Source organism: Hippichthys cyanospilos, chromosome 22 (assembly GCF_059441005.1).
Source record: "Hippichthys cyanospilos isolate Australia breed blue-spotted pipefish chromosome 22, RoL_Hcya_1.0, whole genome shotgun sequence".
Classification (NCBI taxonomy): Eukaryota; Metazoa; Chordata; class Actinopteri; order Syngnathiformes; family Syngnathidae; genus Hippichthys; species Hippichthys cyanospilos.
Window position 1 is genome coordinate 2,477,537 of NC_142390.1, and position 12,785 is coordinate 2,490,321.

The 12,785-nt window shown below is 44.6% G+C and overlaps 1 protein-coding gene across 4 annotated transcripts in view; it reads left to right on the top strand.

Moving 5' to 3' along the window:
* The window catches only part of iqsec3a (IQ motif and Sec7 domain ArfGEF 3a), a 35,418-nt gene that overhangs the window by 19,479 nt on the left and 3,154 nt on the right, over positions 1–12,785 (top strand). For 2 of the 4 annotated variants that reach the window (XM_088406289.1, XM_088406288.1), the window contains exons 5-13: positions 2,900–3,061; positions 4,225–4,347; positions 5,889–6,055; positions 6,667–6,806; positions 8,871–8,996; positions 10,262–10,361; positions 10,442–10,600; positions 10,835–10,924; positions 11,424–11,506. In XM_088406289.1, the coding sequence (XP_088262415.1) occupies positions 2,900–3,061; positions 4,225–4,347; positions 5,889–6,055; positions 6,667–6,806; positions 8,871–8,996; positions 10,262–10,361; positions 10,442–10,600; positions 10,835–10,924; positions 11,424–11,479 (1,123 nt within the window). In that variant the 3' untranslated portion in view covers positions 11,480–11,506. The remainder of the gene's footprint in view (positions 1–2,899; positions 3,062–4,224; positions 4,348–5,888; positions 6,056–6,666; positions 6,807–8,870; positions 8,997–10,261; positions 10,362–10,441; positions 10,601–10,834; positions 10,925–11,423; positions 11,507–12,785) is intronic. The other 2 variants (XM_088406287.1, XM_088406286.1) reach the window with 1 other exon arrangement.

Here is a 12,785-nt window from a genome sequence, read left to right on the forward strand (position 1 = left end):
TTTGCATTTCTCTCGCCATGTCAAAATGTAATTTTTCTATGTGCCGCGGACGGCAGTTTGGTTACTCCTGGTGTAGAGTGTCAGTACTTCTGCTCCGATGACAACAACCGCTTCATAATTCTTAGCGAGAGAGCTTTCCCCTTCTAAAAGTGCTCGAGCCTTTGCACGGATGGGAACGTAGCCCGGATTAGGGTCACGCCGTCTTTCTTCGAAGTCCCCGCTGTCCATTTCATTTCACATCTGCAAGTGAAAGGAAAAAGTCGGCGGCATGGGGTCGGACGTTAAGACTCGTGACAGGCGAGAGTGAAGTGGTTCTCGCGCGCGACAGACCTGGGAGACGGGGTGTTGCCATGGCGACAAGAGTGCACTGGGGCTGAGCAAGGTGCTGCGGCGGAGGTGCCCGGATAAAACACGCCACGCTCTATTGCTTTGGATGCAGTAAACTTTGTTGGCCAACATGTCATTGCACTGCAGTGGCCACTTCATTAGGTACACCTTGTGGTTCTATTGTCTAAGGATAAACACTTTATTAGTTAGGGCTGTGCAATTCAGGATGTAATTTCAGACTTTTTTTGGTGACGCATAGCTCATCACCTCTGGCTCGAAATGTTAACGTCCCCGTCCTGTGCTGTTGTGTTGTCACGGCAACACAGCTGTCAAAACTCCCTTGTCGAGATGCATCCTCCGAGAGAGACGAGAAGATTTCACAGCGATTTTGCCCCAATTAAGGCTCCTCACGCAAATCTGGAAGAGGCAATAAAGATGCGACCGTAAAGCCGATTAACTTGTGCTTCACGAGCGTGACGTTTGGAACAAGAGATGGGGAAGGAGGCAGTCGGAGTGTTGTAAATAGCAAGGGCTTTACGCACTTCAGAATATTAAAATTTAAAGTACCATAACATTAAAAAAAGAAGTCTTCCTCAGATGTAAGTTTACTCATTATTGTCTTTGAGAGGGAGAGTCAATCAATTTGTTATTTGGAAGAAAAGACCCAAAAATGTTCAACGCAAACACACATTGCGTCAACCAGTTTGATCGACAGCCGGTTCATGTTGCCCTTATCTACTGTACGCATTTTAAAAAGGTCATGGACAAGTGTACACATTTCTGATGTATAATGAATAATGTGCTGTTTGTTTAAAGGGAATAAGGTGACGGAGAGTCTGCTTGCAATCTAAAGATAAGCACACTTTTAATCAATTGGCTGCGGGGGAGGCGAACGCAGGGACAGTAAAAACAAGAAGCAAATCAAGCTCCAGGCTTATTAGTTCCACCACATTCCGCTCTAATAACAGCAGCGGGGTGTCCATCTCAAACAGGCTCAAGAGCTTCGGGCTAACCTCGTGTCTTTTTCAGCGGCGCAGGCCAATAAAAGCTCATCACTGGTCGTCAATCACATTTTTCAGCTCGCTTTACCGCACGCTATTAGCATGCTAGCATTTGAGCACTTCTCATTTCATTTGCATTCTTCGAGGAGTGGCGGTCGGGATTTAGAAACGGCCTGCCGCCACTTCAAAGTTCTTCTGCAAAATGCCTGCAACTTTTAAATACCGTTTAAATAAATAGGCTTCCAAAAGTGTTATTTATAATTATTTTAACATTTGCCACAAACAGATACCTTTAAACAGAGGTTATATTCAGATTATATAATTATATTCAGATCCACATTTTGTAGCTTTGAGTTGATGAGACTGATCTCTTGCTTTCTGCTTCAAAACGTTTTGCATGTATGAGATGGGGGCGGACGAAAAGGTATAGAGGCAGATAAAGTTGAGTGTTGATGGACCGTCAATAGGCGAGAGATCGTCACGGGCGTTGAAGAGGCAGGTAGTGGGAGGATGATGTTAGGTTGACACATTGCGCTTCACGTGTGACATTTGCCGTTTCTTTAATTGCCCTTCCCTGCCACTCAAGCTGTGCTGATTCAACATCTGAGTGGGCAACGATCAAGTCACGAAAAACATTGTGATGAATCACCATCAGATAAGTGATAACACACAGAGCACTTCATTAGACAGTCCAGTTTTAAGTACGCGAATCAGTGCTAAAGCAAATGGGGCCAAGGTTTTGTAATTGTTTTCTTACAATCAAGTTTCCGATAGAAAACCAACGCGGTTTCGTTAAAAGCAAGCTTTAAATAAATGGGTAAATGTATTCCACAATATCGATGGTCACTTTGCCAGGATTGTCTCTCCGTCATTTGGTTCCACTTTTCTTCGATTCATCTCAAATTTGCCACTCTCCGCCCATTTATCATCGCAAATGATAATCAGCATGCGGGCTTGGCGCGCGTGTTGGGAAAACATCAAGTAATCTGCCAAATTCGCTCCGTGACACGTCAGCCGTCAAGAGAGAGTGGGCGAGCAGATGCTTTCAAAGCCGGGAATGTCGGCGAGATCATGCTGCCATTTGCTCGCATCTGCTCTGTGTGGTCCTCTCTCAGCCTCCCTCTTACCCTTTATACACCCCCCCCCCTCCCCCAAACATCCATCTTCACCTAGCTAAACCCATTAGCTGCGACAAGCTCTCTGTTACATAAAAGGAAAACGCATCTTGTCGGTTTTCACTCCTGTGGCTAGTTGCTAATGCTAAACACCATCTGTCACTGTAGAAATAAATAAAAAAATGGTTAGACAAGAGTAGGACTTCAACTGATTATTTTCATAGTCAATTACCAGAATTCTCCAGACATAATTTTTCAGGGACATTACGGTAAATGCGGCAATTCACACCCTCCTCCGGCTGTCCCTAGCTATGACAGACATGGCGAACTCTGGAGGGGTGCCACTCCCCCATCTTATATAATTTCATGACTAAACCTAGACCCACGATTATATTTCAAACATACTGTTGGCAGGCAAACCTGCATCATGCTAAGACATGTCTTCATCCCCACCAGGAATCCCGACAAAGGCCTCCAGTTTCTCATCTCACGTGGCTTCATCCCCGACACGCCCATCGGCGTGGCCCACTTCCTGCTGCAGAGGAAGGGTCTGAGTCGACAGATGATCGGCGAGTTCCTGGGCAACAGCAAAAAACCCTTCAACAGGGACGTCCTCGAGTGAGTGGACACCTCGCATGCCGTTGCCTTGGGGATGTAACTCTCACATTCATTTGTCGCTTCACGTTTATTGGCCCCTTCGACATGGTGAGGTATCAGTTCATTTCGACGACAGAACGTTTTCTTCCTTCACCGTCTTTTTTTGCTGAGCGCCCAGATAATGTTTTAACATGGGTGTAGGTCTACCTAATGTTGTGACCAGCCAGAGTAGGCTTGACCTCTGATGTGTTCCCTCTGGGGTCTCAGCGATGCCTCATTCTCCTCACGTTTCCTTAGGCATAAACTATGTGCATTAAAACGTCGCAAAGTCAATTAAGGCAAATTGTGGTCATGGATTTGGCCCGCAGGAGTCGTTCCAATGATGGATGTCGAGCAGTAAGATTCTTGTCTGGTTCCAGCCCCGAGGTCGTCTACTCATTGTCTGCTCGAAGGATGTCAGGTGTAGAACATCCTGCCTGATGTTACATAAAGGAGGGGCGACGGGTCAGGAGGACGTGACATGCGTTTTGCGCCGCTGTTTCACTTCCAGCCCAATAAAATTGTATCTTTAACGTCTATCGATGTCAATGGCAGTAAATGAGTTAAAATATTGAACTTATTCAATAGAGCGTTTTAATATTATACCTAAAATTTCCAGGGATGCTAATAAGTGAAAATTAAGTCATTGATGTGTAACGTCGCGTGCTTCGCTTTCCGCATTTGCGTACCGAGCTGACTTTCACCCGAGACAACAACCGAGCCATTTTTTTTTTCTTCACTCCAAGGTGTGCCGTATATTTATGTCAAGGATGATTTGATAAACATTTCTAAAGTCCATTAAAACTTACTTCCAAACCTTCATATTACCTGAACCAAATTGTGTCCAGCTTCCCGTGAACTCGTCACCAACTTTTTCTTTCTTTTTCTCTTTAATTAAGGTAATTAAGATTCGGTTTTCAGGTGTGAGGAGGATTTTCCGCTGGGGGAGATTTCCACATGTTTGGTTACCAGCTGCGTCTTTATCCTCCTCCATCCCTCTTTGCCTGCGTGCGAGCGTGTTGAATTGGAGGGAGCCCTTATCTCCCAGTCTGCATCCCCCGGGCTCATCGATCCCGTTGTGCTCACACGCACTTATTACATTTGGCTCACGCCGTGCCTCCTCTCACCCCACGCTACCTCAACAGCTGCGTGGTGGACGAGATGGATTTCTCGGGCATGGAGCTGGACGACGCGCTGAGGAAATTTCAGGCCCACATTCGTGTCCAGGGAGAAGCGCAGAAGGTGGAACGTCTCATCGAGGCTTTCAGGTAATTAGAAAATGATTTTTTTCCCACCGTTCTGATGAATTTTTTTTCTATGTTTCAGGAAACGTTTGATATTTGAATTTATATTCACTATTCTGGAATAAACTTGTCAACATTTCCAGAATTTTGTTTTCACATTATCATGACAGGGCATTATTTTTAGAATTTTCCAGAATGATTAAACAAAAAGCTTTATTATATTTTGCATCAGAAATGATGCGCCAATGTCAGCCGTGCAGACGTGTTTCGGTTCTTCCCTTTGGTCCCCATCATAGTTGCAAAATAAACAGGAGTTGACGCCGTCTGGGCTCTCTGAGCTGAACAGCCACCTGTCACAGTTGCCCGAGGTGCACGACAAAGAGGTAAACAAAAAGTGTGGCAAGAGACCTTGGCATCGACAGTGCCCTGGCATCTATCTGCGTGTAAGAGCAGAGGCGTGAGAGCGGAACAAACCTGAGGGGGGTGGGAAGGATTGAAAAGGGCACAAAAACAAAAGAGGGTGGAGGATTTATAAATAACCAGCGTTGTGTAACGTCCACTTCGTGTCCCCCACCAACCCCCCCTCTTACCTCCCCTGCTGAGATCTGAAGTGCCACAAAAACAAGCAGGGGGAACATGGACACAACTCCCAAAAATCGCGGCGGGCATGGGAAGCAGCCGAGCCCTTTGCTGCACCAGTGGATAAAATGAATGAACAAATTGTGCATGCCGCTCATGTATACACCATAATTGCATAATTTAGCGTCCAAAAACAGCTCGGCCGCGCTGTGGTTGAAACGGTAAAATAGATGCTCAACTGGACATAGCCGCTCCTTCGCTAGTGCCTTGAGATACAAGTTAAACCCGTTCTCCAAGCTCCGCGGTGACTCCACGGAGCTCAACAGGCCCGTACATGGGTGCCGCGGCTTCGGTGTGCAAACGATGCCTGCTCAAATCAACAATTACACTCCGCTCATTTCCTTCTTTACTTTCTGTCTGATTCCTCAGACGCTCTTGTACTACTGTATTATTTATCCTCCATCCCTGCAGTGTTCATACTTTGCGCATTTGTCCGAAATAATGCCTCTCCATGAACGCACACACACAATCTCTTCGACTGGGGCCTTACTTATGACACACCATTGGCCGACTATATTCGGTGGTGAGTTAGAATGTTGTGGTGCTCCGTTATGATGCGCATCCATGCTCTCAGTGTGCGCACATATTGTACATAAAAGCTTCTGCGTGTTTATCTACAGCCAAGGACCCAGTGGAGCGCTGTGTGATGCGTGATGCCTTCATCCGATAGGACAAATGGGTCTTAACGCCACAGAGAAGAATATTTTAGCATCACACCAAGTCAAATTAAAGCCATAAATTCATCCTAACTTTCATCCGTTGCCACAATAATCGAATACAGTACATCTGTTTAATGTCGCAAGACTTTTTCGATGTTTGGAAACAAGTTGAACGTTTACGATATTTACACAGTTCACAGGCACATGGTAATGCCGTCTTTGCCGGGAAAAGATTTCATGTAAACATCTCCCTGTACCTCCCTGCAGCCAGCGCTACTGTATGTGCAACCCGGACGTGGTGCAGCAGTTCCATAACCCCGACACCATCTTCATCCTGGCTTTCGCCATCATCCTGCTCAACACCGACATGTACAGTCCCAACATTAAGCCCGACCGCAAGATGCTGCTGGAGGACTTCATACGCAACCTCCGAGGTACAAAAAAAAAAGAAAGCAGATCAATCAGTCCGGCACAGTAGATTAAGCTGGAAAATCAATCCCGGCATTTTACGCAAATGAAAGTATGCGGCGCAGTCCCAGCTGGTCGATTTGTCCCTGAAGCTTTTTGTGTCATCTCTACGTCCACTAGCTTTGTTATTAATCTCTTTTTTGGGCTACCCCCCCTCCTCCTCCCACCCATGTTGATTAATTGTATCAGTTGTATCATTTGAGCCAATCGGCCGAGCCTTCAACAGACCTAATACGCTTTTCGGAATTTGACTCAGAGGTGAGCGGGGAGTATCATAACATCCATCAGCTTGAGAACGTGCTCGGCTGTGGCCTTGACCCATGCTGCTTTCAGGTGTAAACCCTTCACTTGTTTATTAACCTCCACTCCTGTGATGCCGTGTCACTATTAAACGGGGACTGCAGGAGACACCAGAGGTTGAATAAAGGACAAAAGACAGTTGAAAACGAGGAGGAACGGTGCTTCTTTTGCGTTTTAATAAACACATTTTTTGTCCCAAAAAAGGGAGACAAAAGGGACGGTAAAAGCAACTCTTCAACGCCTTCAACGTTCCAAATTTTGGACCTTGCTTTCTCAGGTGTAGACGACGGCGCGGACATCCCCCGCGACATGGTGGTGGGCATCTACGAGAGAATACAATTGAGAGAACTGCGCTCCAATGAGGACCACGTCACTTACGTCTCCAAGGTTGAGCAGTCCATCGTGGGCATGAAAACGGTGAGGAAACAAAATTCCTCCTTATCCCCCCCCGCCTCCCATGCCTCATTTCTTGGACAACCATTGGGCGATGTCGTAATCGAGTGACGATTTATCACGAGTGCTGACACTCGCGCTCTCTTCATGCCAAGTCGGTCATTATTCAAGGCCTTATCACTATCACCTACCTTAAGTAGTGCTAGTGGAGCACATTTGTTATCCATTAGAAGGCAATGAGTCCCTCAAACTCGTTTCGCCAGCGCTATCCGTCATCAAGCACTGTAAAGTATGGCTGTAAGTGCTTGTGGTCATTTTGAGTCCAAACGCTAAAGGCCAAAAAGCTTTTCACTCGGTACACTGTAAAAAAAAAAAAAAAAAAAAGGACTCATCCACTACTTGGTTCAGTTTTACCCTACTTTTTATTAGGATTTTTGGTAACGAGTTCTTGGTATACACTATATCAATATTGCAGCAAGGTCTTCTTTGATTCAGACACATTTGTCCACACATGCTCGCCTAGCAAAATCAACTCCTATCCAACATTTTGAACTTTACCCCCGTTATTCCCGTTCAGCGAAGAACCGAGGAAAAAGTTACTCTCGTTCATCTCCTGTCGACTTTCTCAGTGACATTGAGATTTTGATTGCTGTCATCTTCCTCGTCCCCCGCCCTCTCCTGAGTCCCCGCCCCCTCCCCGTTTTCTCCCCCCGGCAACTGTGTCAGTGATGGATGGGTAACCATCGGATGACAGAGGGAGTGTAGTCAGAGCCCCAAATGATGGATTGTTGAGACAGGAAGTGACTCCTCCTGCCCACAAGGAGCTGTCAGCTCCACAAAAGGCAAGAGGAAAAAAAAGTTTATCGTGGAGTGGCTGCATTCAGTTTTAGAATGATTATTCAGTCAATTTCATTTACATAACCCTTGTTCAACCCCATCCAAGCAGGAATTGTTGTCAATTAATCTTTGCGCTTCTCATTTGGTTTAAATGCACAAAATAATTACTATTTTTGAAGCAAACCAAAAAAAATCATTTTGTGTCTTATCTGGATAACTATGCGAATGTGAGAGTGAGAACAGAAGGACTGAATAAGTTGTGTGTTTGAAGCATGTGGAATTCTTCTGTGAGCTAGCTGTCTGTATCATAAATTTACATGATGTATTGCTGATGGATATTGTATAGTCGGGGTTTCACAATAATGGCTTTCTCCATAATGGAAGTTTGTTAGGTATAAATATTTTAGGATTCGATTAAAGCGAAGTACTCGCTGCGTCTCAAATATTTGGCACACTGTAAATATACAACATTTATCAACCCATTTTCGGGGAGGGGGTGTCATATAAGTTCATAATTACACTCGGTAGATGACACGGGTTTCATGCTAATGATATCATCACATGCCTCTTCTGACATGAGCTGAGATGAAAAAGGAGGCGAGCCGGAAATGTACGATCCCCGCGGCGACAAGGAGAAGGTTGCGCAAATCATCCGTAGGGGTGCCGGCGAAAAATGAAAAGCGGAAACGCCGGGCTTATATTCGTATCTGATCACAAATGAGAGCCCACTGCGCTCCTGACAGCCCTTCCATTTTCTTCCTTTTTATCCGAGGATATGATTGGACCACTCCGCGAAGGCAATTTTGTGCAGCCAAGCTTCTGTCGTGATAAACCTTTACATGACCCCTTTTAATCGGGCACCGTGACGGAACCCATGTGGCTCACAATCAACATGATCGGATTAGAGCAAGAAGCAAGGAAGACGCCGCTTCCTATCGTCTTCGTGTATCTTTATCAAAGTGTCATCTTTGGAAGCGTGGAGCTTAATGTTTTGGACTGGCAAACCTATCCGTAAATTTGTACAAATACGTTTGAACGTATTTAAATACATTCAAAAGTGTTTGGAAACATATTTTCGAATAAATTCAACCATGTACAGTAATCCCTCGTTTTTAGCGGTTAACGGGGGCCGGAATCTGACCCGGAAATACTTTACGTATTTCAAACGAATATTACTGCATTTTTCCAGCTCAGTTAAATCATTACTCCGGTGTGTGGGGATTGATTAGTTTTGCCTGAACGTGTCCGCAGGTACTGTCGGTGCCTCACAGACGACTGGTGTGCTGCAGCCGCCTTTTTGAAGTGACGGATGTCAACAAAGCCCAGAAGCAGGCGGCGCACCAGCGAGAAGTTTTCCTCTTCAATGATCTCATTGTGGTAACTTTAAAAACGCGTCTGACTGTAGCAGATTTCACATGACGAATGACAGTTGAGACATCCCCCTCGCATCAAGCGTGCGCCTTAAAGCTTCTTACGTTCAGACATCTCTGCGCGTTTCTTCTAATAAAGTAGAGCGGGAAAGATCTGTCTTCCTGCAGAGCAGCCGGAAGGTGTGGCAGGAAAAAAAAAAAGCATGACTGGGGTCACGGCACAAATCAAAGACTTCGTGTCGGGCGCCGTTATTATTCTCATTAGTAGTCACGTCGCGGGTTATCGTTTCAAAGGCGTTCGGTTGCCGCCATTATGCAAAATGCTGATCTCACACAAAGGGGAGGACGAAAGTAGTGTCCTCTTAATTGGTGGCTGCAGGAAAAAAGGCTAGAAGGCACCTATTGGAATGATTTTTTTTTTTTTTTTTTTAACTTTCATGAAAAAAGTTCGCTGCGGGAGGAATTCTCGTGAGACGCTTGCTGCTCGTATCTGAAAAGTGCGAGAAATGTCACCACAAAGTCACAATGATTACATTTCGTATGCGAGCAAAGCTTTGGCTAATGTACTGTTCCAGACAAAAGTTTGGAAACACTTTTGAATTCAAAAGAAAATCCATTGATATGCAAACTTTGAAGAATCTAAATTGCACGTGTGAACAGAAAGTCGTTCCAGTCATTTAGCGTCATTCTCAGGCATAAAGCTGTCTGAGGAAATACAGTATGAAGATATGCAAACTAACTAAATATGTCATCTGCAATTCAGAAAATTATTTAAAAAAGAAACAAAAAAATTAAACAGTATATCCCGTCTTTTGACCTCTACTATAGGTGCAAATGCTGAAACTAAATTATTTTTAAACACCTTTCTTCATACTGTGTATTTGATGTATTTTTCTTTTTAGCTATGCATTTTATGCGACTTAATAACAATAAGTTACATCTTTTAAATTATATAATTCAATATATTTTTATTTATAAATACATTTATTTGACAAAATGAATATAAAACTGCTCATGCACTTGCAGATATATCGCATTTTATTGTATATAATTAATAATTCAAACATTTGAAAATTTACCTGAAGAAATTTGAATTGAAAGCATTTTATTCCTACCATTTCTGGGGAAAAGCAAATTAATATATCAATATTATAGGACTTTTAAGAATGATACTTTTGCTCCAGAATGGAACAAGCCCCTTTTGACCAATCACAAGCAAGAAAATTTTTCTTTTGAATACAGTTTAGTTCATTTGTTTTTTTTGCCTCCTAGATATTAAAGCTTTGTCCAAAGAAGAAGAGTTCGGCGGCCTACACGTTCTGCAAAGCCCTGGGCCTTCTCGGCATGCAGTTCCACTTATTTGAGAATGAATGTGAGTCACTCTATCTGCATTTGTGACCACGTTTAATTGTTGTTTTGTTTTGTTTCTGTGACCGTTCCCTCGCCCGTCAGACTACCCTCACGGCATTACCATCCTGTCGCCGTTTGGCTCCGACAAGAAGCAGGTGTTGAACTTTTGCGCGCAAAGCGCCGAGGAGCTGCTCAAATTTGTGGAAGACCTGAAGGAGTCCATCGCCGAGGTTTCGGAGATGGAGCAGATACGCATCGAGTGTAAGAATCCCTCCCCGGTTCTTTAACGTATTATGGAAAATGAAAGACAAAACAGCGGCGCGTAGCGTGATAAGCGCTGACAAGCAATTAGCATCAAGTGTAGCGTTTAATTACCGCAAAGAAGAGCCGCGCCGTGAACAGGCGGCGCGGGAGGTCCGTGTCGACGCCTGTGTAATGCCCCTCCGATGATGAGGGCGGCGGTGCGTGTCTTATGCTCTCTCTGCCGCACTCCAGGGGAGCTGGAAAAGCAGCAGGGGGCCAAGACGCACCCCATCAACAACGGCACGCAACTGGAGCTGCGGGGAAAGCACGCCGGCACGTCAGGTACGTAATAGAAGGCTCGACTACACCGGTGTTTACAAAAGAGGAAAGCGTGTGTTAGCTTAATGCTAACGAGGACGGGCGAAATCATGTTTGGATTGTTTTAATGTGTACATAGTCATACTTATAACACGTGACGAATCATTTTCTTTATCCATGATGAAACTTTCTGCCACACCAAATGGCAAATCATGTTTTATTCGACACAAATATATTAAAACAAATTTCCCATTCAGATATATTGCCATAAAAAAAAAACACACACACAGACGGGTAGCAACATTAAAACAAGCAAATTTTGGCAGCTGATGGTAAAGGAATTAGTTGTAAGTTCAATAGAAAAGTTGTTTTGGGGTTGAGACCAAAAAACTATTTTTGATAATATCTCAGTTTTCCTTTTTGTGGACATAAACCTGGTTTTGTTCAAACGTATACAGTATTTGACCTTTTTTCTGGTGTGCTCCAACGTATTGGTGGCATTCACATAACAATGTGGCTTTAGGAAACCAAGAGGTGGAGGAAAGAAGTGGACAAAATGCCGTGGAGGTGAGTGCTTAACGACAAGGCCACGCCCCCCTCCGACAGGTAAGTGCTCAAGATAGTGTAGTGAGGAATAAACGGGATCGATAAAAAAATATATATATACAGGCGCTTCGGCATCAAGTAATGAAAAGAAAGAAAAACAACAACAAATGCTTTTGGATCCTTTTTCCACTCATCCAAATGCCCGGACAAGAATCTCGTGCAAACAAGCCATTTCACTACATTACCCAGGAGGCTTTGCAGCTGACCTTTTCCCATTCCACTTTTCTGCGGCTGTACGCCCCCCTGAGGCAGAGGACACACACGCAGCCTCAAGTTGACATTGAATTTAACACGTCCCTGTCTTCCTGATGGCCTAATTGGATATTGAGCTTTTTTTTTTTTCTTTGCATTGATGTAACCCCTGTAATTTAAATGATCTGACATTTGAGATTTAAAACGACTCTCTTTGTGGGAGATTGTCCTCGTCCTCCCGCGCAGGAAATGTCAGCAGCTGGTGGGAATGAAACGTTAACTGTCAAAGCGCATTCGTCCGGGAGCGGAGAGAAAGGAGAGTCGGGGGGGTGGGGGTCCGTCGCCGCAGTGCAGAGCGCGGCTCTTCAGTCTCCATCTTTTTTTAGTCTCCCTCAAACGTAGGAAGTTGTCGAGCAAAGTCACCAAACAGCTGCTCGCCGACGATGATGCGATGCGACGAGACGGACAGTCGGCCCCGAGCAAAAATAAATCTTGAGTTTTATGACCCTGAAGGATCGATACCTGAAGAGGAGCCTCCATGTTGGACCTACCGCTGGCCTATTTTTCAGAAACCTACAAAATCATTTGCACTGGAGGACCACATCACCTCGGATCACTGCAGGACCTCACGGACCGGATCTGGATTAGCCTTGACCAATCAGAGAATTTTATCTCACTTTTGCGATTTTTGACCGACAGATGTCTACATTTTCATCCGTTGATGGTTCTGGTGACACGATGCGGACAAATCTTGCCACACACATGTTGGTATTTCTGACGTAGAGACAGAAAATAAGACAAAATCAAAGTTCAATGTTGTTCAGGGCAGGCAAGCTTTGTGAGTAACAACGTAAGATGGCCGCTAGCGGCTTCGCGTCTAAAAGTGAATCTGTGGAGTCCATTCATAGAGAGCATTGGAAAATACTGTGAACCGTGCCATGGACTTTGACCCGACACGTTGTTATCGACTCCAAAAAATCTTGAAGGGGAAGTCAAGTCAAAAATGTTCTTTGCGATAATATTCTTTGTGAACTACGAAAGCAAAATCCAGTCGTTTTTCTCCAGCTCAGGTGAATAAATTATGACA